Below are 21,225 nucleotides of genomic sequence, written 5' to 3' on the forward strand. Positions count from 1 at the left end.
CCTTGTTTCCAAGTTGGATCTCTGCCAAGCTATATGAAACCGTCTCTCGAAGCCTTAAAAATACATTACATTTAAATCTTCCGACGGTAATATATGAAAGAACGTTAAAGAAAATTTTCTGAAATGTTAAATGTAAATAACATAATATTATAATTAAAATATGTTTTACAGTGGTGAATTCATTCAATGTAGGGTGATTATTTATAGTGTACCATATGCTTTAGTCTTCGACGTGGTAAAAATGATTTTGTTAGTTAATATACATTTGGTTTTTTGTCACGTTCCATCTGTTGCAGAATATTACGGTATTTCAAATAAAAATAAAATACCTCACAGAAAGAAAACATTACATTGAACAAGAATTTGAGACACTGACTATAAGCATTCTATTTAATCCGTTTTGTGGGCAAAGTAGGTGTCGTATACAAGTTTTAACTAATTTCGTCGGAACTTCCAATGTAACCGCTGTTACGGAAACTAATTAGGTCGTTACTATCGTGAGACACTTTGTGACGCCACAATAAACAGAAGGTTTGAATGTTTACTTAATATCGTTCGGTGATAGAAAAAAATTCCACAAATATACCCAGTCCAACCAAGACCAAGCACCAAACGCTGTAAGTAGCAGACCTCTGGGTAGTCCTTAAAGGTAAGTGAGAACAGTTTTCTATTTCTTTGGAGAACACGACTAAGACAAAAAATGCTCATCTCTCTCTCCAACGTAGAGTAGTCTTCCTGGACTTTGTAGAGAGTAATGAAGAGCGATATTGTGTCATCCACCTTTTATGACAGACAGAAAGCAGAACGCCTATCATAAAGACTAGACGGCCAGTGATCCGCACCGTGAACTGGCTTAAAGAGACGAGTATGTAACTAGAAAAATCTAAGCAAAGGAGCCCTGGTAGATGCCACGATTAAAGAAATATCACTATCGGAAGTGACAAATATAGTCAACCAAAACCAAACAAAATAGCGTCAGAACGAAATAGCGGGTGACAATACAGAATCGAATATCCTCTTATTCCATAAAAACACACACAGATGCATATCTATGTATACGAGAAACATGGTTTTTATTTCAAAAATAAAATAAATGTTCCACGAAACATTAAGCCGGACAGTTTTAATAAAAGATTCGATGTAAAATTTAAATAAAACATTTTTCACGTGTGTCAATAACTTTAATAAATTACGTCTGAACAATCCCAAAACGACACTTATGTTCTTTCAGTATATCATTCGTGTACTAAACATGTGAACTGTAACAAAATTTGTATAATGTAACGATCCTATTATAAAAAAGGTATTTTATTAAATAATGCATTTGTTTTTAATGAAAATAGATGAGTGGTTAGCAAAGGTTACATTTTGTTTATTCCTTAATGATATATACATATAGGTTAACATAATGTATTTTCCAATTTGTGAATGAAATAAAATTAAAAACGCTTATCTTTATAATTTAAATATGCTGGAAGTGTCTTCTGATAATATTAATATAATCACTGTTTACAAAATTAACATAGATATCTACTTGGTACAGATAAAAAAATAGTTTTTTTTTTTATTTTTTTGTCCATCGGTTTGTTCCGGTTAAATCCTGAAAAGGCACGACCGATTTTGAAGGAATTTTCACTGGCAGGTAGTTGATACTATACGAAATATCTCTACAATTATTTCCGAGTTTTTTATTTATTTATATTAGTTAAAATAATAAAAGAACTATTAATCACTAAAGGTCAATAACAAATTAAAAGGGACACAATTCACGAAGGAGGAAATTTAAATAGCAATTCAATTGTAACGTCTCATTGTTAAAGTTTTCACGTAAATTATTCGCAAATGAACCAATTTCGCAAAGTCACTTCAGAGGGAAGTAGACTTAATGGAACTGAATTAAAACTTTTAGGCTTAGCTGATTATAGTATATGTTCAAAAAAGTTGACGTTTCGTTACCTTTTGTCATCAATTAGAAAATAGACTCTAGACTGATCGAATTCCATCTCTTTGTCAATCGTAAAACCGAAAAACTGAAAAAAGGCGTAATAGTAAAAATTTTTTTTTTTTAATAATAAATGGAAATATTTCTAGATACTCGCCAGCATTTCTGTATCGGTAATAAATTTCAGAACCAAAAAATAGAATCGTTACTGTGCGTTTCTCTCTAGTGTTCGAACTTTATTGAATACAGAATAAAAATAATTAAACAAAGGAAATTCCGAATGAGAATTTCATATTTTTCATCTACATTTCATTTAGAGATTTCATAGAGTAATAATAATAATGGTAATAATTTATGTAGATTTTTTAAACTGTTCACTATTATAATTAATTTAAAAATCCAAACCAGTTTACAAGCTATTCTCGTTGCTTGATAGATAAGTGTTATTTCAATGAAAGCTGAATGGTGTGGGTTAATAAAATCGAGTTCTTAGTAAAATAGTGTTTTTTTACGTTTTTAAGATACAATCTTAGGGATTTCACCCACGATATTCTCAGAATCGTTATTATCTTTCAATTCAATGTTTTCGTAAACGTTTGCCACCTAGCGTGGGCGGCTAAAAATTTTCGATATGTGAAATTTTGATTTTACAATGATGGCACTAAGTCTATATCTCAACTAAACAAAGGCACACGGATAAAGGCCTGACCTTGGCGTGGTTATACCCATATATTTTGTAACAAACACTTTTATGGTTTTACGATTATATAAAAAATCCGAACTCAAACTGACATTGTACACATTTTGAATAAACGAACAACAAATTATAAGACTTCCCTAACTTTGAAAAGAACGCTGAAGTTAAGAGAAACTCTGAGAATTCAATATCAATTAACACAAGTATTGGAACGAAATAAGAGACCTCTTTGTGTTATTATGTAATGAACTGTGTTTAATGAAAGTGATTTGTATCAATATTCAGATAGTTCGAAGTATTTGTTTTCGTGGAATTGAAATTTGTCAGGCTATGTTTTTCTTGGATACTCGCCAGGTTATCCGAGTCTCACTGGAGCCTTGGGGTTATAAAGCATTCACATTTCTCGATTACGAACTCGATTGCAGAATAATATTGAATTTTTAAAACATATAAAAATGTAAAAATAGTAGAATTGTCTTAAAATAATGTAATTTTCGGTTAATCGTATATAAAAATCGACGAAAAAAAATGTTAGTTGCTTGATTTAATATGAATTTAAACGTAACTAACAGGCAAAGAATAATATACTCTTTTGGTGATCGCGACCAGCACACCATATCTAAATCCTGATTATACTATGTTGTCATAAATTTTTTTCCCATGATTTTGAAATGATGTTATCGATAATGTAGTTTTAGAAGTATTTAAATTCACATTAAGAAATTTGTAAATAGAGACGTCTTCAATTGACTTTTTGTTCAATGGAAATAATTTATAAAATATAGGCATTTTTGTAGACAGCAATCCTTTGATCGAAGGCTCGCCGAGTTTGAAGGGTAAATTTGTTGCCTCTTTTTTATAAGAGAATCATAACTGTTGTCCATAAAAAATTCTAACATATATATATAAAACAATGGTAAAGAATTTTTATGTTTTATAAAGCTAAATTTATTTTTTCGTCTCCGTACGACTCTAGTCACCATTATTTAATTATTAAACTATTGTTATTGTATACTTATTATTTAATCACAAATTATCTCTGATAAACTTTTCGTTTCATTTTTCACGTAAATTATAATTAATACGGACAATGATGAAAGTCATTGTTTTATATTTATTAAAATATTCACAAAACACAAACAGCTCCGAGTCAGTAATCCGATTGATTGAACATAAACAAAGATATTTACTTGATCATGCTAATTGATGTAAAAAACACGAGATCTGTTAAATATAACCGTATTATTAAAAAAACATAATTATACGTAATTTATTAATAATGTGAAAATAATTAGATAACGATGATAATGAGCGTAAAATGTATTGTAAGGGTCCGTGCTTATAACGATATACTTAAAAATATCTATTTAAATTATGATTATTTGCATAACCGAAGTTATGAATAATATTGCAAACTGGCGTTAATATATGTGATGTTAAATTTTTTTTTAATAAACCGTCTGTATCACAGTTGCCAACTTTGTAAGCGGCCACTGATTGGTTGAATTCTATAATGAATATTAGCTCGACTGTTCTCTCATATGATAATGAGTGCACTTTTATATTTTTAAAATGAAATAACCTTTTGACAACGTTAAAGAGAATTAACCTCTATATTGTTGTTATGTACATCGTCAAATCTCAATAGCAACGAAGTGAAACTACTTTTTCGGAAATTATTACAACCGTCGACATAGCTTTCCAACGTTCAGGTTTAGTCTAAAATAGATGAGATACTTTGAGCGTCCCAGCGAGAATCGGGACAATAAATTGAGTCGCACTGCAGTTATTGTTATGAGATGTATATTGCATTTTCGCTGCTGTCGAAATTTGTATAGAGAAATTCAAGTATATAATATAAAGCTCAGAACTCATTTTAGTATTAATGAAATGTCACATATAAGACTGTTTTACGAATCCATATCCAAATCAATTCTAACGTTTGTGAAGTGCATAGCGTTTAAAGCCATCTCATTAAATATTGTCATCAATCAATTGATAATTTAATTATTAGCTGTATTAATTTTTACTGATAACCCTTACTCGATTACTCGATTTCTTACTATTAATATTAGAAATAAAAAAGTTTGTATATGTTTGGAAGAATAGAATATTGTGTCTGAAATATCTGTGCGTGTGATTAAAAAAAAAAAACACGTGTCTAAGTGAGACAGTTGACCGCAAAGCTGTGGGTGTCTTGTCAGGAATTGAAATAGCAACAAGTGCTGCCCTGCGTAAAGGGAATTAAAAGTCCATTTAAATTCACAGAACAATTTAAAACAGAACTCAATGAGACGCACTTCACTTTAACGTTAAATTAAAAAATAAAATAAAAAAATTCCTTCCTATGACGTCATCGAAAAATTATATTAATTCACACAGTTTTGTGAACAAATATATGAGAGTTTAAGAGGAACATAATGTTTGCATTTCTGATGTCATAGATTATAAGATTGCCTATTATAGAATTGTTTTGGTTATTCATAATTGTTTTGGACATTCATAATCTGTGTCAGGATTAAAAGAAAGCGAATTGTGAGTGACATTAAAGCTTTGATACACTTTAAAAAAATATCTAACTTCTAAATATATGGATATATAATAAGTGTTTAGATATTTGTAAGAGAGTGTACTTACTTGTACATGTGTTCAAGGATCTGACTGGCCAGTAAATTTAATTCGCTTAAGTGCGTCTCATTTCTCATTTTGTTGATCGTACCAAATGGAAGGGTGATTATTTAAAATATTCCAAGTCTATGAGAGTTTTATGGAGTAAATGTTTTGTTAATATGCAAGTCTTTTGTATGACTGTAAATTTTTTTTTGCTTTTTAATTTAAATTTATTTATTTCAGCTCTTTCGTTTAAATTTGCATAAATTACGATAGGTAGGTATTTAATTAAATTTTTTCTCGTCTCAAAATTTTTACTTTATTATTCCTTTAGAAATAGTTTATACATTAATTCCCTTGAAGCTTTAAAAAGGTTAAATCCATTACGTCTCACAGAGTATCTTTATGCATGAGATATTATAACAGCGTTTTCAAAGTGAGAAGATAACTTTTATGATTGTCGTCATTTTTAATATTTCTTTAATTAACACGAGAAGGCCGTGATCCCATCGAGATGCAATTTTCTCGATTAAATTTAAATATAATTAATACTATTAGCTCTTTTAGATTGTATTCTTAACAAACTCTCGTTTAATATTGAATATTCTTCCTAGCGGTTCGTTAATTTTTTTTATAGTTAAGGTCTTATTTTAGACTTTTTACAAAAAAAAAATAATACATTTCTATGTACTGAAAACAAGCATTTTCACTTCATATCTTGACATTATAATACTATTTTTAAATTAATTTAGATTAAATTACGAATATGTTCTATTTATTACATTAGATTATATATACTTAAATCATTTAAACGAACAGCGAAATTAAAAATGTGTAAGCATAAGTAACAATATTATATTATTAACAATTAGAGATCTAGTACAAAGTGGACAAGCAAATAATGCCTTAGTTTACTCAACAATATTAGACCCTTTGATGGTATTAATCAGGATGTGGTCAGACTAACTCAATGTAAGATCACTTGAAGCTTCGCTCGTGAACAATAGTATACTTACGTGCTCTAAACGTTTAGGTGACCGGTAACTAAATTAGTTAAAATATAAAAAAGGTTCAGACGGATTTGTGTAACGAATGTTTTAATAAATGTACAAGAATCAAACAGATATGAGGAAAGTTAGCAATGATTTAGAATAATTGTAATAGAATATACGAAATTATTATATATAATTTATAAAGAAACAGAAATATAAGGTTTATTTGAACAGCGTGCCAGCATTTTTGTAGAGCTCTTCACCAACCTATGTACCGGGCATCGTTATTCAACATCGCTTGTCTGACAGTATCCATAATTCTTGTACTTTTTCAAAAACATCAACTTTATTATTTAAATAAGTGTTGCAACATTAATATTTTCTATTATAAACTACTTTTCTTCCTCGCTTCCTAGACAGTACTCCGTGTAATAAATAGAATTTTTTTACATCCGTGAAGGGACGTGGAAATTTTTACAAAACTTGGGTATCAGTACTTAAAATTAATTTTAGATTTATCTTATTTATTGTCAGGGATACAAAAGCACCGGACGATTACTCAGGTCATTCAGATAATATAATTCAAAATACCTTGAATGTCTATATAACATCTGGCTCTTGTTAAAGATTCGATTCATTTTCATTACCTTCGTCACTGATGGGTAGCTCTACCGTTATTTCCCAGGAGAATTCTGTTCGAAAATCGATACGTGCGTTGTCGTATTCACATTTCACATATCTAAAACTGAGTGCCGTATAAATTTCCCAAATTTACAGGTTCAAATTCTAATCGGCGAATGTATTCCTATAACTGTTTACGACCAGATTTTTCTTATACGTAAATTTTTTTATGATTTTTAGTTACTGCATAAAAGAATTGGAACAGTTTTATTTTTTAACTCAGGCTTGCGGCTGAGTTTTTTTATAATATTATGCGAGCACTTAATCTTAATTTAATATTCGCAAATTATTAATGTTTCTGGCACACGTTGATTATGGAATAAGGAAAAATTTACATGGCCAATTTGATGTGCTGGCTGCTCTGCCAACCGCTTTCAGTGTATAGAAGAAAAATATTTAGGTTATAATTTTTAAATCATGAAAGAAGACATGACCAAGTTAGGACTAAAGTTATTGGGTATATCTGATATTTTATTAGTTACGTCCTCATCTTTCCATTATCTGGGCGAAGCATGTTAAGCTCTATCCGACCGCAAAATCCACTTTAAGATAAGATAAATAAGTTTGTATGATAACGGTTTGTAGATGTTTTTAGATGTATACGATACATATAAGGATTATAAGGGTGTCTGATACAGAAAACCACGTTAACTTCTTCGGTGGATATTATGTAATAATGATAACTAAATATTTTGAACGTGACCTTCGGTTTTCGATATTAAAGCGCGCTGGTTCCATCATTATTTCAATATATCACAAATAAGCTGATGCATAAAGCCATAAACGTTTTACCACTTTACCACTCAATAAGTTACGTCACGAGGGTTGATCACGTTCTAATTTTTTATTACACAGTAAACCTTTATATCATACTCTTGAAAACCATCCGTTAAATTTTATGTAATCCATAGCTTGAGGCCTGTTATGTTCTATACTGACGGCATCCTACGTCTTCACTTGCTGGCAAAGATTTTTGACTACAGCAAAGCTTTCCTCTTTTAGTCTATAACTGTAGTTTCATATAATTCTATCCAGTATTTCAAGATGACATAGTTTTTATTGTGATTACGTTTTCGTTTCAATCCATAAATTAAATAGAGCCAAGAAGTGACAGTGTTTCATTTTAAAATAAAACTGCCAGCGATATTTTTTTGATAAAGTCTTCATTCGCTTGCTGCGAGTGACTGAAGATAATCCGAGTTACCTCTAGAGACTTGTAATTCTGTGGAGACGTTGCGTTTGAATGCGTTACTTATCCTTGGGCATTTTAGCAAAAAAATTCTAGATTAGACTACTTAAAAAGAGCGGCACTATATTTAGAAATCTAGATATAGTTTCAAGAGGTATAAATGATTATCTTGTTGCTATAGGCTGTATTCGCAATCAACGTAACATTTGTATTACTATTAATGTACTGGGATTAAAGCAATCCACTTGAAGATATAATATAATATTTTTCAACTCGTTAAATTGAAGAGAGTAGATGTGGATAAAAAAAAAAACTTTTACTGCTAATTCGACATGGTACAAAATGTATATTTTTAAATAGTCACCGGATATAAAAAAAAAACCGCTGTATTCTAAATTAACTTAGATTACTTGTAAGTAATAATTTCTTCATTTTAATTCGTTACATCGATCAGTTGTGAGATATTTACAATTAAATTAGATATTTATAAGAAACTAACAATTTTTTTTCGAATGGATCACTACTCGAATCCAGCGCTTTCCTCATTTTAGTCTATAACTGAGTAAAAATTTTATAATAGACTGATATTCAATACGAGTAGAGAAGAATAATTACACCCTTATAAAACGTCCTATTTAAATAAACAGTTAATTGTAACAGCTCCCTTCGGGTAACGTAATTTTACCTGTGACCACATTTATTCGGCTCTGAGACCAGGACGATATATATTACACGCACAACGCAAACAAACAAAATTACACATTAACATTCATTAACCCAAGATACTATCGATTACTAAATCAGAAAGAAAAGATCAAATCATTTGTAACAATTTTAGAGAGAGTTTCATTATGGTGAGGCTTTTATCCAGGAATGTTCGGAATGATAGATGGATGAATGGGATGTATGAAGAGGTAAATCGCCTCGAGAATAAGGTGACCCAAACATCAGGAAAGGCGGTGTACTAAATCCATCTGTATTAACTGTTTTAGAATATAATTTTATCAGTAACCTTTGAACGTACTACACGCTTATTATATCTCTTGTCCTAAATAAGGCCTAGTTGTAACTGTATAAAGAATTGTTTTATTGTTATTTATCGTGCTTTTATAAAACCTCTATTATAACATTAAGAGGACCCTCCAAGCTCGTCGAATTTGCCGAGATAAACCCTCTACGCGGTAGTGAACGGAGAGACATCGTCACGAATGGTCGCATTTCTCGGACCCATTTTACCGCCAATAATACGTGTTCCTAAAAATATTTTTTTGTATAAAATTAATTTTGCACTTAAAAGAATTAAAAAAAAAATTAAACTTGAAGTTTTGTATCAATATTTATGGGAAAAGTTTTGTAAAAAATTTTCTATGAGTACATTTAAGGTGTAAAGTTTATTTTATTTGACTCAGATGTTTCAAAATTTTTGTGTATAACGGCAAATTAACTTGCGCTAAAAATGAGTAGGTTCAATGGTTCTAAGAGGGACGAAGATGAGGATACTGATAATGGTGAAGGAAACGGCACAAAACATAGTAAATTATTAGGTACGTACAATCATACAGATCGCGGAGACTCCGTTAGACATAACTCAATTCAGGAATTGACGACAAACAGTACCAATTGTAGATTACTGATATTTAAGACTGCACATATAAGATTTCTTGGTTCAAGTGCTCTCAATAGTAAATTAAAAAAAAATATTTATCGTCAAAAAATTTACAAAACCTACACGTAGGTAGCCACCATAAAAATGTACAACGTTTTTGAACAAATATTGCAGCAAATCAACTTGCAGCATCTGATGAAAATTTTCGTTTATTTTAAGAAGTACGCAGTGGAAAAAGATTTGTAGCCTAAATGAAAAACTAGAGCTCTTTAGTGTGCTGTAAGAGAAGCTTGCAATGTATCTCCCTTTTAAAATTCGATTTGATTTCGTCCGAAAACATGACATTATCATATTTCGTTTCTTATTAAAATTTCTTTTACAGACGGTTTCAAAACTGATATTTGCTGGTGCTAATTAACGCTGCATTAAAACTAAAATTCAAACAGCAAGGTCTTCGTTTTAAAATAAATTTCTTTATATAACAAGTAGATTCATGGACGAAAATTTTTCATTGCCACTGTATTTCAGTTGCCAACATGCATACTTGGTAATGAATATCAAAAAAAGAAATTTCGTATATCACCTACTAACATATATTCACCTCATTTGAACTGGCTGTACGATTTGCATTTTATTTGCTTAGCTCGTGTTTCAATATCGAAAAATATATATCGTACCTATACTACGATATATATCTTATATCGATTATTAATTTGTTACTCGTATTTTAGATCGCTGTGCTATACTTTCAAAGAGGATGTTAGTAAATCAATTAAACTTATACATATAAAAATTTGGTAGTTTTAAAGATATATTATAATATACTTTAGGTGTTATATAGAACGAGACAATATTTATTGTGCATTTCATAAACTAATTCGTTTATTTACCGAACGAAATAGATTGTTCAGTGATTAGTTGATTGTGTTTTATCGTTACGCATTAAGGTGAGCGAATCTTGGTTGCGAAATAATACCAGTAAATTCTATAGGTTTCTTTTAAGTAACTTCTTAATGTTTAGTTTTTAAAAATTTCCACCGAATGTCATTCAATTTAATTGTAAGTATCCTTTATAATGAGATCTAAGATTTTCGCGAGTTTTATTCATTTAAATGAAGCTAATATTTTATGTATAGATTATGTAGTTTTTTAAAATAATAAAATCCGCGTAGTATATCCGAAAAATATTAGTTTCATTTAAAAGTATCATTCATGTCGTTATCTTCATTTACAAATGAATATTATTGGTTTAGTTTCCAATTAATGTTCTGTGTACGTTAAAATGCCAGCCTCGTGAAACCATTTGCGTTATATGCGAAAGTATTGCGAACGTCGTGTTATTATTTATTAAATTGCCTTTATTATAAAGTAAACATGTTGAATTATCGTAAATACGTCATTATTTTTTAATTGGGCCGTTATTCAATATTTTGCTTTATAAAAATTAAACAAGATACTGTTTCATGTAAAATTTTTATTTTAGTTAATTTTAAGGGTGTTTATTGAGACAAATTACTATTATATATAGTATGACAGATCATTATTACATACATATAGGTCGGTGTTGTGAAACGTACACAGTAATAAATCGATGATTGATGGGTAATGTGCTATTTACCGAGCCTGGTGATATCGATTCATTTTTGGTTATTCAGAAACCAACACATCATTTTTTGTTAAAGTTCTTGTAGAAAACGTATTAAAGTTATCTTTAAAACATATTTAAAAAAATCACGAAAGTTTCAATTATAGTTTTCAACATATTTAAATGATGTGCAAAGTTAAAGATAAAAAAATACGATTGTAATTAAGAAACGTGGAAGCAAATAAGGTTCGTTCGTTGTGAGAAATTTTTGTTAATTCACAAAATCAAATGAAATAAATCGAATATTTTTGTACATCGGATAAATATTTCTATTTGCACAAATAATATAACCGTCTGTAAATGCTTTGACGAAAGGAAAAACACGAGGACTTTACCGCTCTGGGACTTTTTTATCTACTGTACTAAACGCGGACGACATCAATTTGTATTTTACGCTTGAGATTTAAGAATGATTAGAGTAAATAAAGTAACAGCAGAACATATCTTCAAGCATCTGTCTGGGAAAATCTGGTCTGATATGACAAAACACTTTAATTGTTTATACTAAAACATGTATCTTAAAAGTTCTTTTAAAACTTTATGTACGATTTCAAGTTTTAAATAAATTTTATTTTATCATCACTAAGTTTTGCTGGCGCAAGGCGAGTTGTTGTGTGTTTTAGATTCTTGATCATATTAAAAATAAGAGTACTTTAAGATCGTAAAATTGTTCTGATATTATAATATGTACAATGAAACTATCAGACAATACTTAGACGTTGAAATTCTGTTCGATTTTGTATTTACCATCGATAAAGTTGTGCCAAACAAAGTAATATCGATATAGTTTTATTTTATTATATTAATCTTAGTGGAAAAGTTAAATTTTTTACAAAGTGTGTATAGTGTTTAAAATTTTATGTACACGTGATAGCATAATTCTACAGGGTGTTATAAATAAGGGACGAGGATTGATGCTTTGAATCGTATGCGGATTAATAATGTTCAAAAATGTCTCAGAAACGTCAAATAAATTTATCAAAATCTATATTCTTAAAATATTCACCATGAAAACCATTTCGAGATACATCTCATGCGATGAAACACTCTGTATAATATTCTTTAACGTTCAACGCTCCGATATAGTCTTTCGATATAATAACGGGAGCCTGAGAAAGGATTTCGTGTGTTTATGACCTAATAAAAGCTGATACATTTACACAAAACACTCAACCGAATATGACACATTAAACGCTTATAAGTGCTATAATTATATGAAAAGATTAATAATAATTTTTGATAACAACTTCATTGTCGACGGACATTTAATTCAACAGGACACTCCAAGTAACTTTATGTACTATAAATAATGTTATTCAGTTAAAATATATAAATTTCTACCTTCATGAATTTCCTATGTAAATAAGGGAATTGCCAAAACTTAGGTTTGTGCTAACATTGATATACGAACCTTCTAAAATTTAACGCTTCGATAATTTCAAGATCTTAATGGAATTAAAATGAAGAGTGTCTATTTGCATCAGCTCTTAATCACACATAGCTTGTGTATTTATGGTGTGGCTATTACACTATTATAATTATTTTAAACATTTAAAACGACGTCACTGAAACGTAAACAATGAATAACAGCTCAATTCTAACTTCTGACCTCATTTCTAAATAGGGACGGAAATCGAGGCGTAGCCTTAAGCGATTTAGTGGTATCACATCTGAATTCAAAGGTTTTAGACTCTTTAAAATTACCTTCATCCGTTAAGCTCATCTAATATTACTTTTTATGAATTTCCGAGTGTAGAATTTTTATTATGTCAACTGCTTTGATATTGAATTACGATCATATAAAAGAGACTTAAAAAAATAAAACATATTTATATAGATCGTTACTTCTTTTCCACAGTTGATGTACGTTTCACATTTCTATTAAGAGTTCAAACGAGCAACGCTAAGTAAATATATTGATACGTTGAAATGCGTTAGAAGCCAGATCGCGTTTGTCGTTTGGAATAGCTGCGAATAACCGAAGCAAACATCAAATATTATAACACTAAATAAATAATAATTTCTATAACAGAAAGCCGATATAATTAAGAATGTTTAAAAAGAGCAAGGTATGTTATTACGATAAAGAGCTTCTTGTAACGTAAACATGATTTATACATATTTCTGGTAAGTATTGGATGTTATAAAAAAAAATACTCAAATGATTGCCTACCAAAATAATCAGATACGATACATAAAGAAAAAAATAAGTCGATGGTAGTTATTATTATTATAGATGTCATATGTAGATTTATATAAAACCTAGGTTTTTTTACACAAAACAAATGGGCTGTTCTATTTTTTCTTCTCGTATTAGATGTAATACTATTACGATCCAAAGAATCACATCTAAGTGATTTTAAGTAAGCTGGAAATAAGAACTGGATTCCGTTTGAATTTTCATGCCTATATATAATATATGTAGTATATATTATATATAGTATATTTTATTAAGATGAAAGCATTTTTACTACATAATAACATTATCTATTCATACTTATATATATTTTAAACAGAAATATTATTTCGCTTCCTCAAAACACTTCTGTTTCTTTGTTTTTGCTATTAAATATTATAGAAAGAAAAATATATGAAAGTCTGTTTATTATTTTACTTATAAAAATTTAAGCCTTAGATACAAGAAATCGTTTTTTCAATTAAATATAAGTAATATGTACGAAATCTATAGTGGCATTTCATGTAAAAATAAGGCCTTCTGTTTAGCATTTGGCGTTGGACATTTGTTAAGCGAAAAATCTAGACCTTTTAATTGTTAACTAAATATAAAGGCTTCTTTTTTTTTCTCTCATATCAAAATTCACGTATCCGTATTTGTCTTTTCATTGTTCGATGTGAATTAAAAACTCTTTACATCAGATGGTACTGCACAGTGAACTGCATGTCGTTATTGGAGTCAGGTTAGTCGACCCGATAAACCAGAATAATTTTTATTTGTAAATATGTCTTCAGGAAATTCAGCATGTCGGATGTCTGCGACGTTGTTTCCCCTGGGAAATATTTATGTATGAAAGAATGTTATTTCACTTCGAATATTTTTATTTATCATAAAAATAAATTTTTTTTTAGCTATCGCGGTATATTTTTTGAAGGTTACGTAGATAATGTCATTAATTATCGATATACATATAATAAGACGGTAAAAATCGAACGTCTGTACATTAAATATTTTTCCAAAAAACTGATAGGAGGCAATTAAAGAAGAGTCATAGAAAACAAAAAAACAATTTTTGGAATTTTTGTCTGTCTGTCCGTCTGTCTGGTACGTTATAACTTCAAAACTACTCAACGGATTTGAACGCGGTTTTCACATTTGCATTACATATAATTAAGAGCATTTTTAAAACTTTGTTTCGTCAAAATCGGTTAATGGAAAAATAAGTTATGTTCAATTTTAAGTTTAATATATATATGGTTATGCGAAAAGCGACCACCACGCAGGCGGAGCCGCGGGCCACAGCTAGTTTGCAATATAAACCATCTGATATAAATAGTATGATGTTTCTCGTGTATTTGTATATATTTATATTTTAAGAATTCTTCATAATAACTGAATTGTCACAGAATTGGATTTGGATTACCTGGAGCGGGGTGGCGTGCCTGCATTGCCTGTACCTGCTCCGACTGTAGAGCCCAGCCCTGACACTATAGATCTCGTCAAGGTCATACTGCTTGGAGCACCAGCCGTCGGCAAAACCAGCATCATCCAGGTACTTACCAACAATGGCCACGATGTGTTAAGCCTTTAGACAATACTGAGTTTGTACTTGAAATGCTTATAACTTTATAGTATTTTAAAATACAAAATTTGTAATTCGAAAATCCTATCTAAAGATAAAAATATTAATTATCGGTCAAGTTATTTCTCGATTTGATATTCTTATTAAAAAATATTGTTTATTTATTACAAAATACGAATATTTTTTAAAGACTTATCGTAGTGATTCCCATATGCGTATATTATTTTTAACATTAGATAGGTTTGCTTATAACGTTTCTTATATGTTTCTAAACTTTTGATTTTCAATATTGATATCTTATTATTTCATATCTACATCAAAGTAATTTTAGTTATGTATTAATAGTGTATACCATCCAATTTTCTTTACAGCAATTTGTCTGGAGCGACTTTACAGAGCAATACATACCAACGGAACACAAACAGACGTTCTATCCGTCGGTGATCATAAACGAGCATCTGTACGAGCTTAAAATTACAGATGTCCCAGTAATACCATACTTTCCCATAAACTCGTACTACGAATGGGCACATTACAGATTTTACGGTCTGCGGAACGCCACCGCCTACATCTTAGTCTTCGATCTGGCGAACGTTGAAACGTTTCAATTTATCAGAAATCTGAGAGACCAAATGTTCGAGAGCCGGGACATGAAAAATGTACCGGTTCTTGTAGTTGGTAACAAACAGGATTTAATGTGCAGCAGCACTCCGTCGGGGACCAGTGGTCTTCAACAGTTAGCGATGGCTGAAAGCGCGTGCACCGATTCCAGAGAGAAGAGACGGAATATCGTGAATCTTGTTCGCAAACACTGGAAGTGCGCCTACATAGAGTGCTCGGCTAAATACAACTGGCGTGTTATATCCATTTTCAAAGAATTGATGGAGACGATTGACGCCATGGAGTGGAGTGGAGGAGGAAGAGGTTCTGAACCACCGCCCGACTCCACTGCAGCCGGTGGGAAATCACACGAAAACCGTTGCGCCGTTTCTTAAGTCAATTTTCTTTTTATCAGTATTGTTTATAGTAATTGGGTTCAGGCAATCGACAGTGTAGGGCTTTACTTGCAGTTTAAAATCAAACCAGTTCTGTAAAGTTATAAAAAACTATTGGCAATTTTAAATTAACGTTGCATTGTTGTGGTTCTCTGATTAAAGGTCACGTTCAAAAGTTTTACGCGATAGCTGTAACTAAATAGCGAAATGGAAAAGCAGTTTTGCAATGTCTGGAACAACTGTATAGCACAATTGGCGTTACGCTGCAAAATTCAATGTCTCAAATATTGTTTAACGGGATTATTTGTTTTGTAATAACTTGTGTTAGAAAAAAATCTATCAGATTTTTTCTCGTCAAATCGATATACGTATATACTTAACTTAAAACGTTAACTTAGATATTGAAAATAAAAAAAATTAAAAATAATTCTCCATGATATCTTAGACGCAATAATGAGATACTTTCAAACGTTAATGAACGTAATAAAATTATGAAAGTCTTTTAAAAAAAAATTTAGAGCAGCAACAGCAACAGGGTACTTTACACTTTTCTAATTCAAATGAATTTCGTCTTTAATAATCGAGAGAGATGTATCCATCCGCTCATATACCTTAAGAGACGCGCGATCTTTTAGGACGTAACGCTTTACAACGCTTACATAGTTCTCTACTTTTAGAGCTATTATCTTACATATAAATCAATTGTTATATTTTAGTATGTTCAATAAATATATTGAGATAAATACATCTCTTATTAGAATATCTGTTGTTATAAATATTGATATATGTATGTATGTTAAGTTGTGTCCTAAACTCCGTGTTGTGCTTTGACCCTAGTGCTTCCTTGAAAGATTTAAGGTTCGGTCCTAACTGTCGACGGTTTCGTGAGCTCGAGCGTCGATTATGTGGAGTGGATCCTTAGAGTATTCTATATCGACTTCTTAGATACTTTATTTATTTCAATTTACCTGTGCCAAAAAAATTATTTACATAAAATTTTGTTATTAAATTATCATTAAATTTAAAATTTATTATTTATTGAATATAAAAATTAACTCGTGTCACTCTGTCTATATATTTATATATAATGAAAATCATAATTCTCTGGTAAAAAACATTTTTAACAATGAATTTTTTTATAAATAGTTTGCTACGAAAGTTTCTACGCACTTTGTTTCAACATATCACTTAGTTTGCTATATATTTTTAATATTATTTAGATTGATAATAAAAGTATACAAGTTTTTAAATTAAGCTAAATGTTGTTAGATGTGTTTAAGGTGTTTAAATGTGAAAATACACAGATATCATTTAGTAGTTGAACTTAGTCGTTAACTCTCACCGTTGTCTATTGTTGGGTAGATTTGATCTTGGATCATTATTTGGTGCAATAAAATGTTGTGAACAATTTACCGCTCGTTTTATTTGATGTCCATTTTTAAAAATTTTAGAGGAATTCATCAACCGGATGTTATTCTTTCGGTGAAAAACTGATTTTCCTTTTGAATTAAATTCTAGCTTTTGTCCACGGCTTCGACTAATTGGTGAGTTATTTAAGACATGTATTGATTTTGCACGACGCCATTTTTTTTTCAGTTTGAGGTTAGAAATGGTTATTGTGCCTTACAAACTTATTATATTAGAAATTGATTAGCATATGCGTATAAATAAAATATTAGTTGTATAATGTTATAGCTTCCAATAAATATTTTTTTAATTCACATATATTTGGAGAATTTTGAGAATTGTTGAGAGCCTTGCTTAATAGAAACTTATAATGTGAACCAAGGAATTGTATTTTTAAAAAAAAAAATCTATTAAAGAAAGGCTTTTCCTAATGTCTTTAAAAAAATCTATAATTGAATTCTAGTCTATCAGACTCGTATAATCGGATTGTGGTAAACTCTGCATCAATAATCTCAAAATAATAATACTTACGTACAATACAGAACGTTAGAGTGGTTTCCGTCACCAAGAAGCCCATTTCCGGTAACCGGAAATAGATCTCTAAGTTATATTGTCTGCTCTCTAACTGTTATCAGTGAAAGAATGATAAAATATTTTTAATGCAACACTTTGATTTACACTTCACAAGAATTTGTAAAGGTAATGTTTTGTATTTCATTCGTATATGAGATATGAAAATAAGCCTTTCGATGATTTGAAATGACACATTTCCATTAAAAAATATATTTGGAAAAAAAAATTGGTTCTAAAATGCAGCTGAAATATTTTCAGTTTATTTCATTTGAGCTGTTATATATGATTTGAGTCACGTTAGACAATTATCAATGTTATATGATCTGTCTTTATTAGAAATGTTTGCGTATTTTTATAGACACAAAATGTTATATAAAATTAAAGTGTTTCAGTACAAAACCTATAGAAAAGACACAATAGATGCGATGTCATTATGAGCTATGAATAATTAAATCCGATGTCAGGATTTAATATTTAAAATTAATTTTCACAGCGGCCCGTGAAGTCGTCCCTTAACTTTGTATTTAATAGCGTCGAAAGGCATTCATAAAATATATTAAAGATTGCTTTGTTTACTTCTTGTTACTTTGAAACCACTGAACAGAGTTTCATAGTTCTATCACAAGGGTAAGAAAAATTCCCCAATAAATTATCACGTTAGAGCAAAATGTCGCTGCATGTTTCATTCAAACTATAGCTATGGTATGAATGGATATCCGTATTATTATTAACAAATTGTTAAATTAAATCTTCTTTCAACTCCTTTCTTTTCCTTTATTTCATACCATAAAAAATCAATGATCAATATTATCTTAAAAGTTTTTTCACTGTATTTATTAATGGTATATTTACGTCGTAGTCATTTGAAAATACAATCAGCTCCTGACAGAACACTATTCTTAATTTAAAATCTCTATTAAACCTCTTTGTCTTGGCATTTCGATTTAATAGTAATTTGAAAGTTTCCAAGCTATTTTGATTTCTATGTTTATTGCAGTAGATGCTGATGTTGTAAATATGACGATGTCTAAAATTTTATAGAACTTTTTTAATGAGAATGTGCCTTCGTATACGTTCGGGAATAATACTAGCGTTGCAAAATCCTGTATTTCGAAGATAAAAATTCTAAATAGATGAATTTAAAAATTAAATGAGAGACGTAACTGTAATTTAAAGCAATGTTTTTGTGTTGTCTAAAAAATTACCTTAGAAATATTGGACAGGGCTATAGAATAACAAACAAAAGTATTTGAGAACATTTATTTTGCGGTGGGGTTTTTTATTTGTATTAATCAATGGGAAAATAATTAGTGATTTTTTAAATTAATCATAGTTTGAGCTAGTAATTTTGTGAAACTTTAATGACAATTAAATATAAGGATAATTAAGTTAGCATGCGCATTCGTAATTTTTTTTTGTCTTTAAGTTTTCGAGTGTTAGATGTTAAATATTTAATTTTAAAACAATTCACATTAAATCTAACAAGTTTTTTTTACTCGTCGACTGATCATTGATACGTAGTATATATATATTTTTTTTAATATTGATAAGTCAGGAATCAGTTCATCGGTGACAGATTATTCAAACATTAGTCCCACAATTTAAAGCAGCTAGTTATATATTAAATTAAATATACTTTTTTAAAAAGACTATCGCAAAACATTGTTGATTTTCGTTGGAATATTCAGGTACAGAAAATAATTGAAGTAACTTTATTATTTGTAGAGTATTTCAGTGAAAATCTAAAAAGCAGCAGAACAAGCCATTGGAAAATATTAGTTCTAACCTCACCCTACCGTATTATTCAACTGCTAAACACGATAAAGGACACGATATTAAAAAAAAAATATTGCTAAAAAATGTATCAAAAACCCGACATTTTGTATGGAATTTAAATTAAAAATCTCTCAGAGTTCAAACCTTTTTCCTTCGAAATCTTATATTTATTTCAACAATATTATATAGCAAAATGTTTTATTTATCCTGCTTACATTATAAGTTTCTTTTTGCTATATTTTTTATTTTATTTTATAATATGTATTACATTAATTTTATTTTTCGTGAAAATGCTTTTGTTTCTATTTATTATTTGTAATATCCACTCGCTGTATAAGATTATATCATATATAAATAAACCCATTGTCACGACACTCGTGTGCGATAAAATTTATATGAACATTGATCACAGCGTACCGTACCAAATACTTGAATATTCCTTTTTTCTATAAAAAGTAAACATATTTTCTCAATGAATAAAATATAGAGAACATGTATAAAATAATAAAGTGTATAAAAAAAATCTTTATAGACATTAGAATTAAATTAATCTGTCTAAGAAAATAATTAAGACTTATCTCATTGAATGAACTATAATGATGTTGTTTTACTTTATTGTTTTGTAAGGCGCGATTGGAAATCAATAACTTGTAGCGCCAATGGCTACTAATCCGTAGTGGTATAATTAAACCCACCGTATGTATACAAAGCGGGCACTAGGCTGATACCTAATTCCACTTTTAAAGTAAGCTTGTGATACTAATTTCGTTTTCACGGTAATGTGGAATAAGATGAAAAGAGGGTAAACATTGAAAATCAAAACACATAATCTTTTAGCATTTTATAAAGGATTTATAACGAAGGAAATTTCCCGTGTGCCTATATTTATATTACATTTTTTTTTCTCATTTTTGACTATTACACATTTCATTTCATGTTTCGGCTACAATGGAGTATTTTTTCGTTATATTGGAAAAGTTAATCAATAGTATTATTGTATCACTGACAAGTTTCGAGGTAAGTTGTGTAATATACTTCTGCCATAGTATTGTGTAACACTATTTGGAACTGAGCCAAACTTCGAAGGTATCTCCGACTCAGCAATTTCGGCCTGTGATAATATATTGAGTTGTAAATCTTCCTAATACTTACTGATGTACTTTTTTACTTTGCACTTGTATAAATGTGACATTCATATTAAAGTTTCTACCTCCTGGTTACTTTTTCTATAACAATAAGAGGTTGTTGTATTTAGAAAGTTTTATAAAGAAAAATACGTTACGGTTTGTTAGCAAGGAAATTATTAAGTACATTTTAAAATTTATTTTAGTTTTGTGATATCAAATAAAAAAAA

The 21,225-nt window shown here is 29.7% G+C and overlaps 2 protein-coding genes across 2 annotated transcripts in view; both read left to right on the forward strand.

Moving 5' to 3' along the window:
* The window catches only part of LOC116777574 (ras-like protein family member 10B), a 28,156-nt gene extending 10,629 nt beyond the window's left edge, over positions 1–17,527 (forward strand). Inside the window, exons 4-5 of the mRNA XM_032671197.2 lie at positions 14,945–15,090; positions 15,492–17,527. Of these exons, the coding sequence (XP_032527088.1) occupies positions 14,945–15,090; positions 15,492–16,115 (770 nt within the window). The 3' untranslated portion in view covers positions 16,116–17,527. The remainder of the gene's footprint in view (positions 1–14,944; positions 15,091–15,491) is intronic.
* Positions 17,528–19,623: 2,096 nt separating this feature from the next.
* LOC116777233 (fructose-bisphosphate aldolase) overlaps positions 19,624–21,225 on the forward strand; it is a 76,892-nt gene continuing 75,290 nt past the window's right edge. Inside the window, exon 1 of the mRNA XM_061526001.1 lies at positions 19,624–19,637. The gene's annotated coding sequence lies outside the window, so the exon portion shown is untranslated. The remainder of the gene's footprint in view (positions 19,638–21,225) is intronic.

This window comes from Danaus plexippus, chromosome Z, assembly GCF_018135715.1.
Source record: "Danaus plexippus chromosome Z, MEX_DaPlex, whole genome shotgun sequence".
Lineage (NCBI taxonomy): Eukaryota > Metazoa > Arthropoda > Insecta > Lepidoptera > Nymphalidae > Danaus > Danaus plexippus.